Source organism: Staurois parvus, unplaced genomic scaffold (genome assembly GCF_062004578.1).
Source record: "Staurois parvus isolate SC_StPar_1 unplaced genomic scaffold, SC_StPar_1.0 ptg000513l, whole genome shotgun sequence".
NCBI classification, from domain to species: Eukaryota; Metazoa; Chordata; class Amphibia; order Anura; family Ranidae; genus Staurois; species Staurois parvus.
Window position 1 is genome coordinate 66849 of NW_028318309.1, and position 19557 is coordinate 86405.

The window sequence follows — 19557 nt, forward strand, 5'->3', positions numbered from 1 at the left end:
TAAACACACACATACAAAGTACAAAATACAAAACAAAGACAAAACTGCAAAACAAAGAACACTAAATAAACTAAACTACACTAAGTACACCCAAAAGTAACAAAAATTAAAGTAAATATTACAGGTACAATTTTTAAAAATAACAGCCCTTTCTCCGCTCTTTCCTCATTGGCTGTGACTGACAGCAGGGGGATCCAATGGCTGTCTCTCATTTAATGAGGGGAGAGAGACCCAGGAGAGCAGCCACTCTCATGCACATCGCTGGTTCAAGATCGGGCTCAAATTTTTTTGTAACACAACTTTTGTCTAAGCAGCTCAATAAACAAAGCTGAGAATTTCTGATTCAGGGAAGTTTTGCCATCACTGATGGCAAACCACGGAAATTGTTATGCTCATCATTAGAGTGGTTGTAAACCTCTGAAATGAAAAATGACCAAAGCATATTCCTCTGTAGTATGTACTTGCCTCAATTCATAGCACCTAGTATGATTTCTGTCGCTGTCTGCAGGAGTCACTTCTGATGGTTATTCTCAACAACAAATAATCTTTGGAGATGTTTCCCCCCCCCCACACCAATACACTTAGGTATCTGATTACACTCAGCTCTATGCTCTGTGCTGTGCAGTGTGTTGCATCAGATCAGTGACCTCTGCCTTCTGGAGCTGAGAATTATCCTTTGATGTATGAACTTTGAAGGGCTGTAGAGAAGAGAGGGCTGCAAGTAAACAGGTACATCTTATGTTGGAGGATTTGTTTCATCTCTGTGTATCACCTGAGTCTGGTCACTTTAGTAAGCATCTGTAAGGGTTTACAATCACTTTCAGCCTGGGTTCATATATGTGCGGTGCGGTATATCGCATATGATTCACACAGGAACCGCACCGCATTCCTGTGCAAATCACATGCGATTTGTGTGCGGTGCAATTGGGGTCATACATTTTGTATGGCTCTGTACGCACCGCACCCGCACCAAAAACATGTAGGACCCTTTTTTCGGGGGGGTTATTAACTTAACATACACATCCGCAATGGTTCGCATGAACGGGGTGTGATTCTGATGCGGAATTCTCACTGGAAATGCTGCGAATTCCGCACCGCATCAGTGTGAACCAGGGCTGAAGCCAAAATTTACTCTGCTTATATTCTGCTTTCTGCCCCCACCCAGGGGCGGACTGACTATTTGGAAACTCGGGCACTGCCTGAGGGCCCAGGGTCAGTAGAGGGCCCCATGAAATGCCCCTGGTACCTTTTTCATAGGCTTTTTTGAGTTTGGGCACGGACACAGGGGCCCCATGAGTTGTCAGTCCGCCCCTGCCCCCACCCCCTTCCCCATCAACATGTTGGTGACTTTTTTAAATAAAACCTTTCAATTTTCATTACATAGGCCCAGTTGTGTCATCACTGGGTCACCGTACTCCTCTATGCAATGTAAGCAAATCATGAGGCTCATTAGACCAACTCCTTTTGAACAGGAATGGCCATAGATGGTTCTAAATTCGTCCAGTCCTTGCTGAACGATCCATCTATGGCCATTTTTAAAGGAAGTCTGTACCAAAAAGAAAAGGTGGCCACCATTGCTAACTGCCCCTTGAAAATACTAGTTTCCTGGCTGTCATTTGAAATCCAGTCTCCTCAATACTGTGTTAACCACCAACCTAGAACAAGTTTAAAGATTATGAGTTCTGACTTCCCTGATCTTCTTGCTTGCCTCAAAAGCATTAAATCCAGATAGCCAGGCAATCGCCATTTTTTTAAATCTGAACAATGGCATCCTATCTACTCCTCTTTGTACAAGTTTCCTTTAATGCTTAATATAATAATGAATATGCCAAAACGTAGTTGATGAATCCCCCCAAACACAAAAGCTCAAGTGAAATAAAGTCCCAACCAAAGTCCAAAATTTCGAATATATAAAAAAAAAAAACCACACAAAAACAAAACACACAAAAAAGCCCCTCCTGTGTAATAAAGAAGAAAAATTGTGTCCAAAAAAAAAAAGTCCTCCCAACGATTTCCACGAGAAGTGATACCTCAAAAGAAAAAGAAGTAATACATAGTGCATTATCCTTTATACAATCGTAACATCAATATGTGAAATCACACAAGTGATACTTCTCAGTGAAAAATAGTGAGAAATATGTGAAACAAAAAGTGAACCAAAATGTGTATGTGAATCACTCTTCAGTGCCCAGAATCAAGCAAACACGGTGTGCACTTCTAGTTTGAGTAAGGAGTAAATACCCTTACCAACAATCAAAAGTTATCACGCCTTAATGATATCCAGATATACAATGATGAACAGTGGCCCTCCTGGAGATATCCACAAGGATTACCATACCTCCACTGCAATACCTGGGTCCATGAACAATAGTACTCCATGTGTCACCATGCACCTTGCTCCATCCAGATGCCCATATATGAAGGATAAAATAGTGTAATACCGACAAAATATCTTAAGCTTTAATCAAAACTGCTCACATTTATACAGCCTTTAAAACCGCTTTGTATATATGTATTAAACCTTTCTGCCATCCAGGAAACGTCCAGGCTCTTTACAGATGCTCCTTTCCACTTTCCAAAATGGCCACTGGTATACTTCTGGTTTCCTTGTACGTCTGACGTCACTTCCCTTGACGCGTTTCGTCATTGACTTAATCATAAGGGACCTGTGGGGGAGTTGAATTTGAGTTTGGATTTGAATTTAATTTTAGGAAGTGGCATTATTATAAATATTCCTTTAATGCTTGCCTAGCAAAACCCATGGAATCCAAACAAAACACAACTCCAGCCAAATCTTTGTGCGTTGTGTAGTCTGGAAGATGGTTGGAATCTCTGCGACAGAGGTCATCAGGACCTAAAGTAAGGGGAAATATCGACAATGAATTACTGGGAATCTAAACATTCCTAGTAGAGTAAGGCTGCATTCACACCTAAGCGTAGCGAATTTGTGCAGTTTTCATGCGGTTTTGAGCGCGTTTTTGCACTTTTTTGTGCAATTTTGTGCAGTTTCATACAGCATTTTACGGCATATTTGAGCTTTGGCATTTTTTATTAGCCAATAGAGAAAAATATCATGTGTTGCATCAATTGTTGCTAGGCTTTTCAGCTTTTTTAGCTTTTCCATCAGCTTTTATTTCTTTTCTTAGCATTATTATTCATTTATTATTTTTTTTTTCATTAGAGTAAGTGGTTAGAGTTAAGGTTAGGTTAGGGTTATAATTAGGAGTTGGGGTTATTTATTTATCTTGTTAGGGTCTTCATAATATTATATTTATTAATAATAATAATAATAATAAAATAAATAAATACTATGTAATAATAATTAACCCCTAACCTTAACCCCCTATCCCTTAAAAAAAACGAAATTATTATTATTATCAATAATAATAGAAATAATAAAAAACAACACCCTAACCCTAACACAAAACACATTATTAGTATCATGATTAATAATACATTATTATTTTATTTGGGGGGGGGGTATTTATTATTCTTATTCTTATTCTTATTATAAACGCACGCAATTGTGCACATTTTGCGTTTCCATTCTTTGCTATGGGAAAAAACATGCAAAATCTGCTCAATTTGAGCTACAGAAAAAGCTCCAGAACTTGTATGAGCTTCAGGCGTTTGGCTTTAGGTGACTTGGAGTGGAGATGTGAACTATGCCCATTGAGAACAATAGATTTTTGCTCCTGAGGCGTTTTGGAGCTTCGAGCTATTTCAATGGAGCCTTATAGGGGTTAAAGTCTCTGTCTGGATATCATTACTGCTTGTTTTCCCATTGGGGAGGCCCCCCATTACTTTCTGTCCAGTTTTCTGTATTCCACAAGACAGGAAGTGAGGGGATTCATGGGAACATGGACAGCAATTAAAATCGCCTATCAATAAATGTGTTAGTATCAACCTACTTGTCCTTCATAACATAGCGATTCATGGCACTGAGAGGGTTTGATTGAATCCCACAACATTTGTATACTGTATCAGCAAAGTCCTCACTCAAAGTGAGAGAAGGTTTTCCTGACATTGGTGGCACTTACACTGCAGAGCACGTGGCCTTGACCCACAAAGCTATTTGACCTACTTGTCAGAATGGAAATATATATATATATATATATGTGTTGTTCCCCTTTGGGTGGTTATTTTCAGTCTCCACCTTTGGCAAAATTGGTGGTGTTACCCCTGGAAGTGGTGCCTACAAAAGGACCAAACACGTTTTGGTTGATTCACCATCTGTCTTACTCTAAAGGTTAGTCCAAGAATGATGCCATAGACCCTGCCGTGTGTGCAGTGTGTTACATTTCTTATAATATGGCCTTTTCATGGGTTTGGCATTATGGCCAGGGTTTCCTCCTTGTGAAAATAGATATTGAGTTGACTGTTGACCAGGGGCAGACTGACAACTCATGGGGCCCCCAGGCAATAGGGGATCATGGGGCCCCTGTGTCCTTGCCCAAACTCAAAAAAGCCTATGAAAAAGGTACCAGGGGCATCTCATGGGTCCCCCTACTGACCCCGGGCCCTCGGGCAGTGCCCGAGTTTCCAAATGGTCAGTCCGCCCCTGGCTCAGGTACATCATTTTCCTGGCCTGGAAAGGTCCCTCAATAGTTTGGAGCTGTAAGTGGGCAACATAGATTTAGGTCTCTGGTCCATGCATGAGATCATTTGTGCCATCTTATTTTATTTTTTTTGAAACATCAGTCTTCCATTTCCAGTGCAACCATTGTTTGGTCCAATAATGTGGCCACCACCTACTGGCAATTGGCACATTCAGTAGCAAATCTGAATAAAGCTTGCATTAAAGTGAACAAAGAGGTTGGTAGTTATGTGGTTTGGTTATTAAACGCTGCAAACCTGAGGTTTACACTTATATCTTGGGGTGCATCCTAATGCAGTTGAGAACAATATCAGGGTCTTTGGATTGCAAGATGGGATCCACAGAGCCCTGAGGATTTGAAGGGGCGTGCAAGGGCTTATGCTTGGGCATTGCGACAGTTTGAGGTATTTGAAGGTGATCAAATTGGTGCTGGTGTGAAATGACTGGGGACCCTTATTTGGTATGGCTACCTTTATTTCACTGAGGACAACTAGTAGTGACCTGGGATTTTATGGTTCTGGATGTGTCTGCAGTTTGTTTTGAGATTGTCCCTAAGGTGGTGTTTTGTGCTTTCAGGTCTAATATACAGTGGGTATAGAAAAGAATCACTCCCTTTAAAATAATCACATTTTGTTACTTTGCAGCCTGAAATGAAGACAGACACGGTTTTTGTTTTATCCAGCTATATGTACTCAGCGCAACTTATAACATCTGACAGATATTACACCATGTGAGAAAAAAAAATTAAAAATCAAAAACAGAATCACTGAGTTGGAAAAAGGATCACTCTCCTCCTTAAAATAACTTGTAATCTCAATCATGTGTAGCTAATCATCTACTCAATGGCACACAAAGCCATTTGAATTTGAACTGTGATCAGCTGTGGTCATTTTGATTAGCTCAGTGTGAAAAGAGCTTTCCTGGAGCATTTCAGTCCCTGATAGTGCAACTGAAGCAATCAATCAACTATGGGTGAAAAGGCACTGTCAAAAGATCTCCGGGATAAAGTTGTGGACAGGCTCAAGTCAGGAGATAGGTAAAAAACAATTTCAAAGGCTTTATAAATGCCTAGAAACACAGTGAAGTCTATTATTAAGAAGTGGAAGGTATTTGGTACAACACAGACCCTCCCTGGATCAGGACGTCACTCCAAACTGGCCAGAGGCTACTAAGAAGCCTATAGCAACTCTGAAGCAGTTGCAGGAATTGATGATAAAGATTGGTCATTGTGTGCATGTGACAACAATATCACAAATTGTCCACAAATGTGGTTTGAATGAGAGGGCTGTAAGAATAAAGCCGCTCCTCAAGAAAGGCCACATACAGTCACCACTGAACTGTGCCAAAATGCACCTTGAAGATTCTGAGGCCACATGGAAAAAGGTGTTCTGGTCAGATGAGACTAAAATGGAATTATTTGGCCTTAACACTAAACAATATGTCTGAAAAAATCTAATCCAGCTCACCATCCGAATAACACCATTCCTACGGTACAGTATGGAGGGGGAATATCCTGTTATGGGGGGTTTCTGCAGCAGGGACTGGAACACTTGTCAGGATAGAAGGAAAGATGGATGGGGCAAAATACCATCAATTGAGGAAAATCTGCTGCTCTCTGCCAGAAAGTTGTCAATGGGAAGAAGGTTTACCTTCCAACATGACAATGACTCAAAGCACACAGCAAATATGACCACACAATGGTTGGAGGAGAAAAAGGTAAATGTCCTTGCATGGCCTAGTCAGAGCCCAGACTTAAACCCCATTGAAAATCTGTGGAATGACTTGAAGACTGCAGTCCACAAACCATCACCATCAAATCTAACTGAACTGGAGCAGTTCTGCAAAGAAAAGCGGGCAAATATTGCAAAGTCTAGATGTGGAAAGTTAGTAGAGACATATCCCAACAGACTAAAGGCTGGAATTAAACCAAAAGGTGCTTCAACAAAATATTGACACAAGGGAGAATCCTTTTCCATCTCAGTGACTCTGATTTTTTTTTTTTTTTCTGACATGTTGATATTATATCTTTCACTTGGCTGTTATAAGTTGCATTACATACAGCTGGATAAAACAAAAAACGGTGTCTGTCTTCATTTCAGACTGCAAAGCAACAAAATGGGATTATTTTAAAGGGGGTAATTCTATACCCACTGTGTGTAAGTAAGTAGCTCTGCAGATACAGAGATTGGGATTGTTCTTATGACTTCAAAGACCTACAGCTTCAATCTATTGTAGATTTATATGCTTGTTTAAAAAAAAAGTGCATTTTGCATTTTGTATGTTTGTAATAAAAGGCTGTTATGGCCATTTAACACCATTAAAAGTATAAAAGTTTTGGATAGAGTGGAGAGGGATTAGAGCACCTCACAGGGTATTTCCTTTTTTCTTTATGTGCCTCCGTTGGGGAGATTCCCCCTCTATTTGCACTGTTTACCATTATCATTGAAAGTGACAGTAAAAGAAAATCCCAAATTTTGGGTTGTCACCAGATAAGTATTAGAGGGGAAATCTTCCAATTGGGACACTACATCTGGTGAACTGGGGGTCCTCAAGGAATTTCCTTAATTTGCAGGGATTTCCTCTCACCTCCTGTTTGGCTATGGGACAGAAAGTGAAGGGAAATCTCCACCACTGATACTATAATTACTTACTTATGTGAACATTTTTCCAGGGACAATTGAGGTTTTAGTAGAAAATAATGTGTTTTGATAAATTGATAAATGAATAACTGAAGAAATGCATGGGGGGGGGGGGGGACTTTAATAACCCCTCTCACACATAGCAGTTGCTGTTCAGATATGAATTCACCTGACATTCAGGGGTTTATTTACTAAAGCTGGAGAGTCCAAAATCAGACTCCCTTCTGCATAGAAACCAATCAGCTTCCAGGTTTCATTGCCAAAGCTTCATTGAACAAGCTGAGGTTAGAAGCTGATTGGTTTCTATGCAGAAGGGAGTCTGATTTTGGACTCTCCAGCTTTAGTAAATAAACCCCTCAGAGTCTCCTTCTCTCATGCAGGTTATCCCCAGTAGTAGTTGTTTGAAAAATACTTTTTTGCATAACTTAAAATTATTATAGTTTCGATATAAATTGTCCGAAGCCCAGTAATAGCATTCATGCAGTTGGATGAAGCTGATATATGAATTATTTTTCATGTTTATTTAAATAAATTGTGGCTTGGTGTGTCACGTTTTGTTTTCTTTTACATTTTTATTTTCGGGTAGTTCCTAATGAAACAAAGAGGACATTTCAGCCATTGCATTTACCAGTTTGAGCCTCTAGAGGACACCCAATGGCCGTGTTAAGTTTTTCTGCTCTCTTCCTCTGACCTAAATCAGCAGGAAATGTGAACCATCTGCAGATTGCACTGAATGCCTGAAGAGCCTTCCACTGCAAAGAGTTAACCTTTTCTCTGCCTTGTAAAGTACAGGTGGAATGGTATAAAAGCTGATAAAAATTAAGTAGCACATACCTGTCCTGCACACAGTGACTCAGACATTTACTGTTTTACTGCAGGGATACAATGACCATAGTACAGGGATGTCAAACTCAGTTTCATTGGGGGCCATGTCAGCATTATGGTTACCCTCAAAGGGCCGGTTGTATCTGTAAGTCTAGATGTTCAGAGCACCCCAACCATCTTTACATCCCAATGCACACCCCCTCCCCCTCAACCTATTGCAGCTGCCGGAAAGAAGTTGGGGACGGAGCTGGGACGGAGCTGGGAAGCAGAAAATGCAGAGTCTGGAGGGGGACTAGAGGAGGGCTGGAGTCAGCTGCTGGAGTCTGCTGAATGCTGAGACCAGGGGAAGCAGAGATGAGGGGGTGCTGCAGAGAGAAGCAGGATATGTAGGAGAAGTTCTGTCCTCCCCCCTGCCACCTGCTAATATGGGAGGGGCAGGTGCAGAGACAAGGCTCTCTGCAGCTGCACTGAGAAGCACAGGATCTGGCAGAGGAGTCCTGTCCTCCTCTCTGCTGTCAACTGCTGAGACAAGGTGGGCGTGGAGACAAAGGCAGTGCTGAAGCTGCAGGAGAGGTGCAAGGGTCACCTGAATTGATTTGGCCCACAGGCTTTGTGTTTGACCCGCGTGACCAGGTAGCTCCCAACACGTTCAGGTGTATTGGATGCCTGCATCCCCCGATGCAAGCTGTGGTTCTACCTACCAGCCCCTAAATCTTTACTGTGTCCCTGTGCACCTGTAGTAACAGATAACAAGCTGAATTACAACATATAGCAAGGAATATTTGGCACACTGAAAGTGTACCGGATGCTGAATATTTTTCAGTTAGTGTAGCTCTGCAAGAGAGCAAAAGTTGGAATCATTGGCACTGGCAAGGCTGGCCTTTAAAATGTTATTGATTAAACAGAATTGGCCAAGTGATCAGACAGGGAGTAACTGATACTTGCGGTTTACTAAACAGGTGCAACTTTAGAAGCAATACTGCAATACAGAATCAAGATGGCAAAGAGCATGCATACACTGAAGAATAATGAAAGATGCAAAAACGTGGACTCACAGCAATGTCTCGATCTACAGCATGACAAAAAGTCCTACCCAGAAGACCTAATAAAGGTTTCCTGAATCTGGTATAACTGGATTTATTGAAATCTGTTTTAAAGCTGAACTCCAGCTATATTGAAGGTGGGGCCACTTGTACTGCAGGGTGTAATTGCTCATTTGGTCTAGACCAGCCTTCTTCAACTAGGGTTCCTCCAGAGGTTGCAAGGGGTTCCTTGAGCAATGATCCATTTATTTCACTCAGATAAGTGAACATTGGCACCAGTGATGTATGAAGAAAGACAGGAAGGTAGATGCTTGACACTAACATTTTTCCCACAGACCACCATTCTTCTCACTGACCACTAGTGAAAGAACCATTCTTCTCACTGACCACCAGTGAAAGAACCATTCTTCTCACTGACCACCAGTGAAAGATCCATTCTTCCCACTGACCACCAGTCAAAGAGCCATTCTTCCCACTGACCACCAGTAAAAGAACCATTCTTCCCACTGACCACCAGTCAAAGAGCCATTCTTCCCACTGACCACCAGTGAAAGAGCCATTCCTCCCACTGACCACCAGTCAAAGAGCCATTCTTCCCACTGACCACCAGTAAAAGAACCATTCTTCCCACTGACCACCAGTCAAAGAACCATTTTTCCCACTGACCACCAGTCAAAGAACCATTTTTCCCACTGCCCACCAGTCAAAGAACCATTTTTCCCACTGACAACCAGTGAAAGAGCCATTCATCCTACTGACCACCATGGTAATGTATTGTGAGCTGTAAATATACTAATTACTGGAAGGGGTTCCCCGAGACCTGAAAGTTATTTCAAGGGTTCCTCCATGTTAAAGTTTGAGAAAGGCTGATCTAGACAATGATAACTAAGATGAAATACTTACCTTATTGTTTTTTTCCGTAGGCTTGCACCTTTGAAGCCGCTCCAGGGGGAGCAAGAAATAAGGTAACTATTTCATTTTATTTTTCTTTCCCAGACTAAACAAGAAATGAACCCTTGTATTGTGGAGAGGGACCCACTACATACTGAATATTTCAGTTCATTTTTAAAATGTAAATTGAGTCTGACATCAACACAGTATTAACATTCCTTGCCTGCCATCAATATTTAATTGATTGACTTCACATGTGGCCAAGAGTTGCTCTATAAGATAGAAGACAGAGAACCCCTATAATATATAGTATTGATCCATTGCGTGTGCCGTATACATTGATGCACACACGCGTATCAGTGACTGCACCTGTAGTTGATGATTCAAAGGATTCAATGAAACTTGCTTGCTAATGAATTTGTAACAAGTGCCATACAGATGACAGATCATGCATGCGGCTATTATTCTGATATACTTTACTGAATGACCTTTTACAATAAGTTTGTAGCAGCGCCAGTTGTACTTGTTTGGGGTAAAACAGCTAAATTGGGCATCTATCACTCTCAATGATTGCTGCATGGATTCTCTATTTGTGCCTGGTGGCCCTTTGACCTCCGTGGGTCAGGGGTCACAGCAAACACATTTTGCCTGCTGCCTGTAATAACCTTTTAACCTTCATGGCCATCAGAATATAAGGAATAGCTTATGTTTACCAAAGAGATAAAAACATCAAATTCAGAATCATGGCACGGCATTGTTGTGCTGCAGCATTAACTGCATTATTCTAATCAAATAAAGCTCAGGAATAGTTTATGCATGCAGTGTATGGATTACAGGATGAAAGAAAAATAAATTTGATCAGAGATTAGTTTAAATTATATTTTACCCTTTAAAAGATGTTTGTTAGCAGAGCATATACAAAAAAAAAGAAACAAAATAGTATTAGAGATTGAAAAATATAAGTTAGGTCTTTGCTTTTTATTTGTATAACACCAAGGTAAACATGTATTAGCACAAAAATGTGTTTTATAGTATCGTTCAAACATGACGGTATTAACTAGCAAATTACTTGCACAGCAAATAAAATTACATAGACTCACAAATTAATGTAATCAATTTATCCATTTTATCATACATCATCTAAGATGTTGTTTATGAACCTCTGAAAAAATACAGTTAGGCTATATGTTAAGATAATAATAATCAGTATATACAAATAATAATAACAACATTATTATTATTATTATTATTATTATTAATAATAATAATAATAATAATAATAATAATAAAGAAGGGTAATGCTAGTAAAATAGTAATAATAAAATTCATCATCATCATAATAATAATGTTTATCATCTGCATCATCACCATCTTAATAATATTTTTCATATTCAAATATGAATATAATTATTGTTTTATAAAATAATATATAGTTTTAGAAATTGAGTGTGTGTGTGTGTGTATGTGTATATATATATATATATATATACGTGTGTGAGTGAATTTGTTTTTTATTATTATTTTATAATACTTTATATAATAATATAATTAATGTTTAAATATTATAATACATAATTATTATTGTTATTATTATTATTACGATTATTTGTATTAAAACATTTCAAAACATTTTTGAAGCCTGTAAATGGACATATCACATCATTTATTGACTATTTTAGTTTTTAGTATTAATTTCTATGCAAAATTGTAATTTAATATATATATCACAAATCCATATTTACATTTTGCTTTTATTTTTAGGCCTCATGCACTCAGGACGTGTTAAACATGCTCCTCCTCTTGGCAGCAGCGTTTTGGCAGAAAAAAAACGCCTTGTAAAAGTGTCTAAAGTGTCTGTATTTACAGACATCAATCGCTTGGGCGTTTATTCATTTATTATTATTATACAGGATTTATATAGCGCCAACAGCTTCTCAATATAGCCATACAATAATAGAATATAAGCAATTGCTAAAATGTTTGTGATTTCTGTACCTTGCAAAGCATCTCCTTGATTGCTGAATACTTGTAGTCCTAAAATCTTTATTTCTAATGATATATTTATTCTTCGATCTCTCAGACCACGCTTCTGCCCAAATGCTGCGTTTTACATTAGAAAATAAACTGATTATTCCCTGCATTCCTGAAACATCCTCATTAAAAAATAAACAGTAGGCTGCATTAAATGTCAAAAAAACAGAACATTACAATGCATTAAAATTGGAGCAAAATGACAAGCAAGGATGGTGTTGGTTATAGACCTATAAATATTACAGATGTTAAATAAAGGAAACACCATTACAAAAAAAGTAAATCATATTTTAGTTGTTACTGTAAAGCTAGCTAGCTTCAGTTTTTCAATTTTGTAAAAATAAAGAAGTCCATGGTAATTTTTAGATGTGTGTTAGAAATTACCTGATTGCAGAAAGATCTCAAGATTTTGATATTAAAATAAAAAGCTGATGCACATGGTAGACATGTTTGAATGTCCTGTTGGTGGTGAGCTCTCCCGCTTTAGTAAGACAACAAAAAGACTGGACTGCTGCATTAGTGCCTATGTTTAATATATTAAGATGCAGGGAGCAGCCAAGGCAATGCTTTGCTTAGTGTTCATGTGTATTGAGCCATTCAGCTTTTTAGTCCTGCCTGCCATGTTACCTTTTGACACTGGCCTGAAAGAATGTACGTGTATGTAACAGGCGCCATTGGATCGATTTGCTAAGGGAATAAAGGAAAGTTAATGATAGCAAAAAAAGGCAAACCTGTGTTCACTTTGAATATCCTATGATGTGTGAGAGAACTAAAAAAAAAAAATCATTTTTTCCTAGCACATGATTGGTTCATTGAAGTGAACACAGCCTCATCCTATTTACTAAGCTCAGTGAACATTTACTTTTTTTAGTTAACAGTCTCTATTTCTTTAGTAAATTAATTCCAATGTCATATTGATTTATTGACATGGAAGTGCTAGGAGCTGACAATTCTAAACTAATAGCTTTTCACCCAACTGTTTATCTTCTCTGGAATTCCGCCTCCCATAGACAGCCCATGTCTCATCCTGCCCAAATCATAGCAACAGAACAAGGAGTTGGGCAAGGAGATTTGACCTGTGAAGTACGTAGAATTGACAAACCAGCGAATGGCTCAGCCCAACATTATCAAAATTCTAGTAGATTGACTATTTGTTTATTTCAGGTACTTATACAGTATATCGCCTTCAATTTACGCAGCGTTTTACACATATATTGTACGTTCACAACAGTCCCTGCCCTGAAGGAGCGTACAATCTAAGGTCCCTAACTCACATTCATACATACACATACTAGGGACAATTTAGACAGGAGCCAATTAACCTATTAGCCTGTCTTTGAAGTGTGGGAGGAAACCAGAGTAGCTGGATGAAACAGTTGAATGTGACTTCCCACTACTAGATATTAGTGTGTGTAATATTCTCCCCAGTGTCTTCAAAATAAAACTCTTTCAGCTTACAAATAGGGGCACTTCAGCAATTTGCAACCTCTTGCACCAAAGTACAGGTGAGAGCTGTTTATACTGTGACCTCTAAGCTGAAACCACCTCATCTGGGAGACCATGTATTGGAAGGGAGAACATGCAAACTCCAGGCAGGTGGTGCCGTGGTTGGACTATGAAAAGGTTCAGTGGTTTAAAGCCCTTAACCTCCAAAAAGAGTCAAAGGCAATGTGGTCCAAAGCTTTATCAGAAATCAGCTTTACCAAGACTTGTTTTTAAGGAGAGGCAATGTCATAGATTGCTGTTCAACTATGTGTGTATCTATGGAATCAACTCACTATTCCCTTCCAATAAGTGGTCTCCCAGATGAGGTGGTTTCAGCTTAGAGGTCACAGTATACACAGCTCTCACCTGTACTTTGGTGCAAGAGGTTGCAAATTGCTGAAGTGCCCCTATTTGTAAGCTGAAAGAGTTTTATTTTGAAGACACTGGGGAGAATATTACACACACTAATATCTAGTAGTGGGAAGTCACATTCAATTGGACTTGTTCTGTAATGTTGAAGACATTTCATATCTCATCCAAGCCACTTCTTCACTTCTAATGTACAGGCGTACCTCGGTTTACGAACGCCTCGGTTCACGTAATTTTCGGTTTACGAATGAAAATCCATTGAAAATAAAGCCTCAGTTTACAAATTATAATACAGGATTAATTGGTTTTCAATGCATTTAAAAAATTTTTTTTAATCATGTCCCTGTACAGTACTATGCCTTTAAAGTGCACTTTATAAAATGTTTTTAACAGATAAGACTTTTTTTTACTTTTTTCTGACCTCCGGAAGGGATTAATTGGTTTTCAATGCATTCCTATTGGAAACTGCATTTCAGTTTATGAATTTTTCGCAATACGAAAAGTCACGCAGAACGCATTAAATTCGTAAACCGAGGTACGCCTGTATTAGAAGTGAAGAAGTGGCTTGGAGAAGCTTCAAAATGTCATCATCCTTAGAGAACACGTTATGTTGACTGGGTCAAAATCTACCAAAACCGTTGTACAATCATCCTCAAGTTTTCCACAGCTTGATACCTTTTTTAAATTAAAATACTCATATCAGAAGATATGTTAATTTTTACATCGTGATTTAAAGGCTTTAAAACAATCATAAAAGAACTCACATTTCTTGCACAATTTTTTTCAAGGTGTTCAGTATAAAGCATTTCTTTACAGAATTACGTCTAGTGCTGGGCAATATATATCACAAATCTGTATTTACATTTTGCTTTTATTTTTAGGCCTCATGCACTCAGGACGTGATAAAAATGCTCCTCCTCTTGGCAGCAGCATTTTGGCAGAAAAAAACGCCTTGTAAAAGTGTCTAAAGTGTCTGTGTTTACAGACATCAATCGCTTGGGCGTTTATTCATTTATTATTATTATACAGGATTTATATAGTGCCAACAGTGTGCGCAGCGCTTTACAAAATGAAGGTAGACATTACAGTTACAATACCATTTGGTACAAGAGGAAACAGGGGGCCTGGCTCGTTAGAGCTTACAATCTAGGAGGAAGGGTTGAGTGATACAAAAGGTAATAGCTGTGGGGGGATGAGCTGATGGAGGAAATAAATGGCGGTTTACTAGTTAGAAGCAAGATAGACTTCTTTAACCTCCCAAGCTGTCTGATTATGTCCATATTTCTGTGCTCAAAGCGGTACATTTTTTTGCATGGAAATATGTATTTTTTTTATTGTAGGCCTGTAGTTCTTAGGAATAACTCACTGAAATCTGTCCGAACAAGAGTCTAGTAAACATCCCGGGTATGTTAAAATTTGAAATACAAAATCATAAATTATAATTTAATAAATAATCATAAAAAATAATAATATTATAATAATAATACATTTAATTCAATAATATAATGAAACCAAAAACACTGAAATTTGAAATATAGCGCCAAGTTTGCACATCACTGAGCAAAGTCGCAGAATAATTTTCAGTGTCTGATGATGAATTTCCCCCACGAATCATTATCACTCAATTCTGCAAGTGGTTCTGATTTACTATCGCTGTTCTCTAGCCGGTCTAAAACCGATTTTGACCTAAAGGGACGCTTTTTGGACGCCATAGACGTTTCTCATTTTCCAGGCAGAAAGAATGGTAAAAATGCAGGCAGGGCACGGGGCAAAGCACTCGGGACAAAATGTATGTGAAATGGTTTGATACAGGAATGTTATACTATGTGATTTTAGTGTATTTAGTGAATGTCACTTTTTGTCATCTTCAAATTTCCCGCCGTTCCGTCCCCCATACGTCCCGATGTCGCAGGGGATGGAACCCAGAAGACAGATGCCGGCATCCGCCGGAGGACATTACAGGGGACACTGCAGGAGGGACATGGCGGGAGCAAAGGACAAGGTAAGAGATGAACAGATCCCGGAACAGCGCCGCATGCTAAGCCCGAGTGTAGCTCGGGGTTACCGCTTGTGGTACTGAAACTCGGGAATACCACCAGGGAGGTTACAGAGAAAGGTTTTCAGGAATCGTCTAAAGATGGATATATTTATTTGATCTAAAGGTGGATACATTTATTTGGTCAGAATAGTCATTTATTCTGGCCATTGAAATGAATTAACGCTCAAGCACTAAACACACCTAGCGTTAACACGTGTTTAGGTGCGATTACATGCATCCAGCATTTTTTCTGCCAAAACGCTGCTGCTCTTGGTTGCACTCCACTGACCCTGGGTTTTTTCTCCTACATGTAAACACCCTTGCCACTGTAAGCTTTTAAAAGTCTATGTGTGCATGGAGGGGTATTTACAAGCAGTCAAAAAAAAAGCCTGGTGCCCCCGAAAGTGGCTGCAAAATTGCCCTCTGTGCATGAGGATTTATCATTAAAATTATATGTTTTTGCTTTTTTTGATCATTTAAATTATATTTTTTTTTATATGTGCACACAGCTAACCTGTTCTAACACTGCAAGTCCGCGTTTTGCTGGAAATGCAAGATCTGAGTCTCTAAGCACATTTGTATATCCCACTGCATTCTGGTCTGAACAGAAAAGTCAACTTTATGCAGCAAGTAAATGTTTTGAGCAAACTGATATAACAGATAAAATAAGCTTCATATAAAGCCAAATTTTATTTTTCATTTAAAGCCTCAACCTAATCCAATTTTGGCTTTCATAATCATTAAAATAATTAATATCTTTAAATCTGTTTTGATATAAGCCTTAGGCTACAAATGCACGGTGAATTAAAATAATCCCATTTACACTGTCAAAAAAATCCAGTGTAAAAAATGTATATATTTATGACAGGTATTTATATAGCGCTGTCAATTTACGCAGCATTTTACATATATATTGTACGTTCACATCAGTCCCCGCCCTGAAGGATCTCACAATCTAAGGTCCCTAATTCACATTCATATATACACATACTAAGGCCAATTTAGACAGGAGCCAATAACCTACCTTTGGAGTGTGGGGGGAAACCAGAGTATCGGAGGAAATCCACGCAGGCACAGGGAGAACATGCAAACTTCAGGCAGGTAGTGCCGTGGTTGGGATTCGAACCAACAGCTCTAGTGCTGCTAGGCAGAAGTGCTAACCACTTAGTAACTGTGAAAAAATGCTTGGCCTGATGTGTATTTTTTTTATGTCAATGTGTGCCTTTAATATCATTCTAGTGGGTAGAATATTAATTTGTTCTAGTCACTAGTATGACATTATGCATGCGTTTATGTCTGTATATGCATAAATTATGCCAGTATGCTTGTCTCTGCATGCAGATTTGGGGCATTTTTTCTTTATACCTCCACAAAAAACACTGCTTTAACAAAAAAAATGCTTCTAAAAGTGGCCAGTTTTGTGCCCGTGTGAGGTCTTAGACTTGGAGAAGGGAGGAGCAGTGCTCTGAGCCACTGAATTGCACCTACCAATAGAAACTCTCTTATGGTATGAATCTAGAGTGCTGCTGCTCTTTCATTGTCCAATTAGAAGAAAGGGCAGGTCCTAGTACTTGTCTACACAAGGCCTCATTGAGTGCAGACTTGGCAGTGCAGTCTAACATGGGTGGCAGAATCAAAAGACTGGCCAAACAGAATTACAAATTGGACCGATAGGCCCATTCACAAATAAATATCCTAGTGGTTTGTTTATCCAATCGCCTAGAGTTCAGATGTAATAAAGTGAACATCGTTATAGCAACATAAACTTTCGTTAACTTCAAACCAAGTTTTATTCTTTCACAGCCAGCTGAGCCTTTGAAACAGGTTTAATATTTGCAGATTTTTTCTTTAAATATGTTTTTTTTTTTAGTTGGTTTTTTAGTTTTTCTAAAATTTTGTGACATGTATGTTACTTTGTGGAGTTAGTCTTGTATTGAATCCCCCCCCCCCCCCCCCAAGCCATAGACCATCTGTTTCTTCCTTTACTGGCTGTACTCAGTCATAGCAAATAGACTTTGTCAAGCATTGAGAGCCAATCTCTGCAGATTTTTAACATTGGGGAACCAACATTATCATCAACGTAAAAAGCTTTGACAGTTAGCAGTTGCAGTCAGCCCATTGACAGCTGGCTCCACCCACTAGGGTCCATCAAACACCATGAACAGCAGTTTGTCACTTTTTTTTCTAATTATTGACCCACCTGTCCAGTACATCTTATTTTATATTAAAGCCAGAGATTTGCAGCATATCATTTTAATGTTTTTGTCATATTCACAGTGCCATGTGTTTTCATCTATGTCAATTTTTAATACAAACTGATAGGAATATGTTTTTAATTTTCAAAGTAAGCATTATTTATTTCCCCTTTTAGAGCAATAAAGATTAATAGAGTATCTCCGAGGGTCCTTGACAATCAAGTGGGCTAATTTTTGGCAAGTGTTCCTTGCCCTGTAAGTGCCTAGGAAATTAGAAGATGGCAGTTCAAGAGGGTGTTTAACTTAGATAAATGTATGATGATTCACTTTAAGTGGTTTTTAAGAGCTGTACAAATTCATCTGTATGTTTTTCTCTATCTATCTATCTATCTATCTATCTATCTATCTATCTATCTATCTATCTATCCACAAGATTGAGCATCCCCTGTCTGTAATTCTGTATATAGCTTTGTTGTTTGCTGACTCAAAGTACATTACTTGGAATATTCTAAAATGAAAATAAAACCTCCACAAAGGTTCTTAAAGGTCTTCTACTGATGCAGCTGAAGAGACATTTACACTCCCTGGTGGTACAGAAAATGTTTTACTGCAGCAAGAAGAGCAAAACACTACGGCTCATCTGGAAGCTGATCATCAGAAAATAAATCTTTCTAGGCCCATTATAAATAGCCACCGCTATTAAAGGCACGCAAAGCGCTGTGACCCCCCTCCGCCCCATGCAAAAATAAATAAATAATTTCAAAAGCCACATTTTTTTAATGTTTCCACTTAGAAATCCAAATTTGCCTTGGAAGAAGCAGTTTAATGCTTTCCTAAGGGAAGTGATAAGAATTGTGCTGTTTAATAAATCATCTAAAAAATGTTTTTCAAGATTGCATTTGAGATATGTTAATATTTACGATTAATTACTACTGCTACTAATAGTACAACTACTATTACTACTACTAATACTACAACTACTACTACTAATAATAATAACAATGATAACAACAACAATAAGTAATAATAATAACAATAATAATTACAACAACATTACAAATAACAATAATAAGTAATAATAATAATAATAATAATAATAATTACAACAACATTACAAATAACAATAATAATAATAGTAACAATAGTTATGATAGCAATATTTATTAATATTGTTAGTATTATTATCATTCTTATTATTTTTACTTATCTATTGATTGCATTGTTTTATTGTATTTATATTTTATTTGCGGTCATTGTTGATTTTGTTATACAAAACAATATGTGTCAGAAGAAGAACACTTTTGTAGTCTATATAAATCTAATTATTTTCTATTACTGACCCTATCCTAAACAACATTCTGCTAGCAAATGCAAGCACATTACGCACACTGTGTTTCAGTTTAAATCCTGTGTGTAATTTGTAATAATCCTGTATTATTTCAGA

General features: G+C 38.3%; 1 protein-coding gene across 3 annotated transcripts in view; it reads left to right on the plus strand.

The window, feature by feature from the left end:
* The window catches only part of FECH (ferrochelatase), an 80908-nt gene extending 61904 nt beyond the window's left edge, over positions 1-19004 (plus strand). Inside the window, exons 11-12 of one of the 3 annotated variants that reach the window (XM_089690064.1) lie at positions 10028-10069; positions 18290-19004. In XM_089690064.1, coding sequence (XP_089546190.1) covers positions 10028-10069; positions 18290-18344 — 97 coding nt within the window. In that variant the 3' untranslated portion in view covers positions 18345-19004. Of the gene's footprint in view, positions 1-10027; positions 10070-11756; positions 12390-18289 lie in introns of those variants that run through there. The other 2 variants (XM_089690066.1, XM_089690065.1) reach the window with 2 other exon arrangements.
* Positions 19005-19557: the final 553 nt, after the last annotated feature.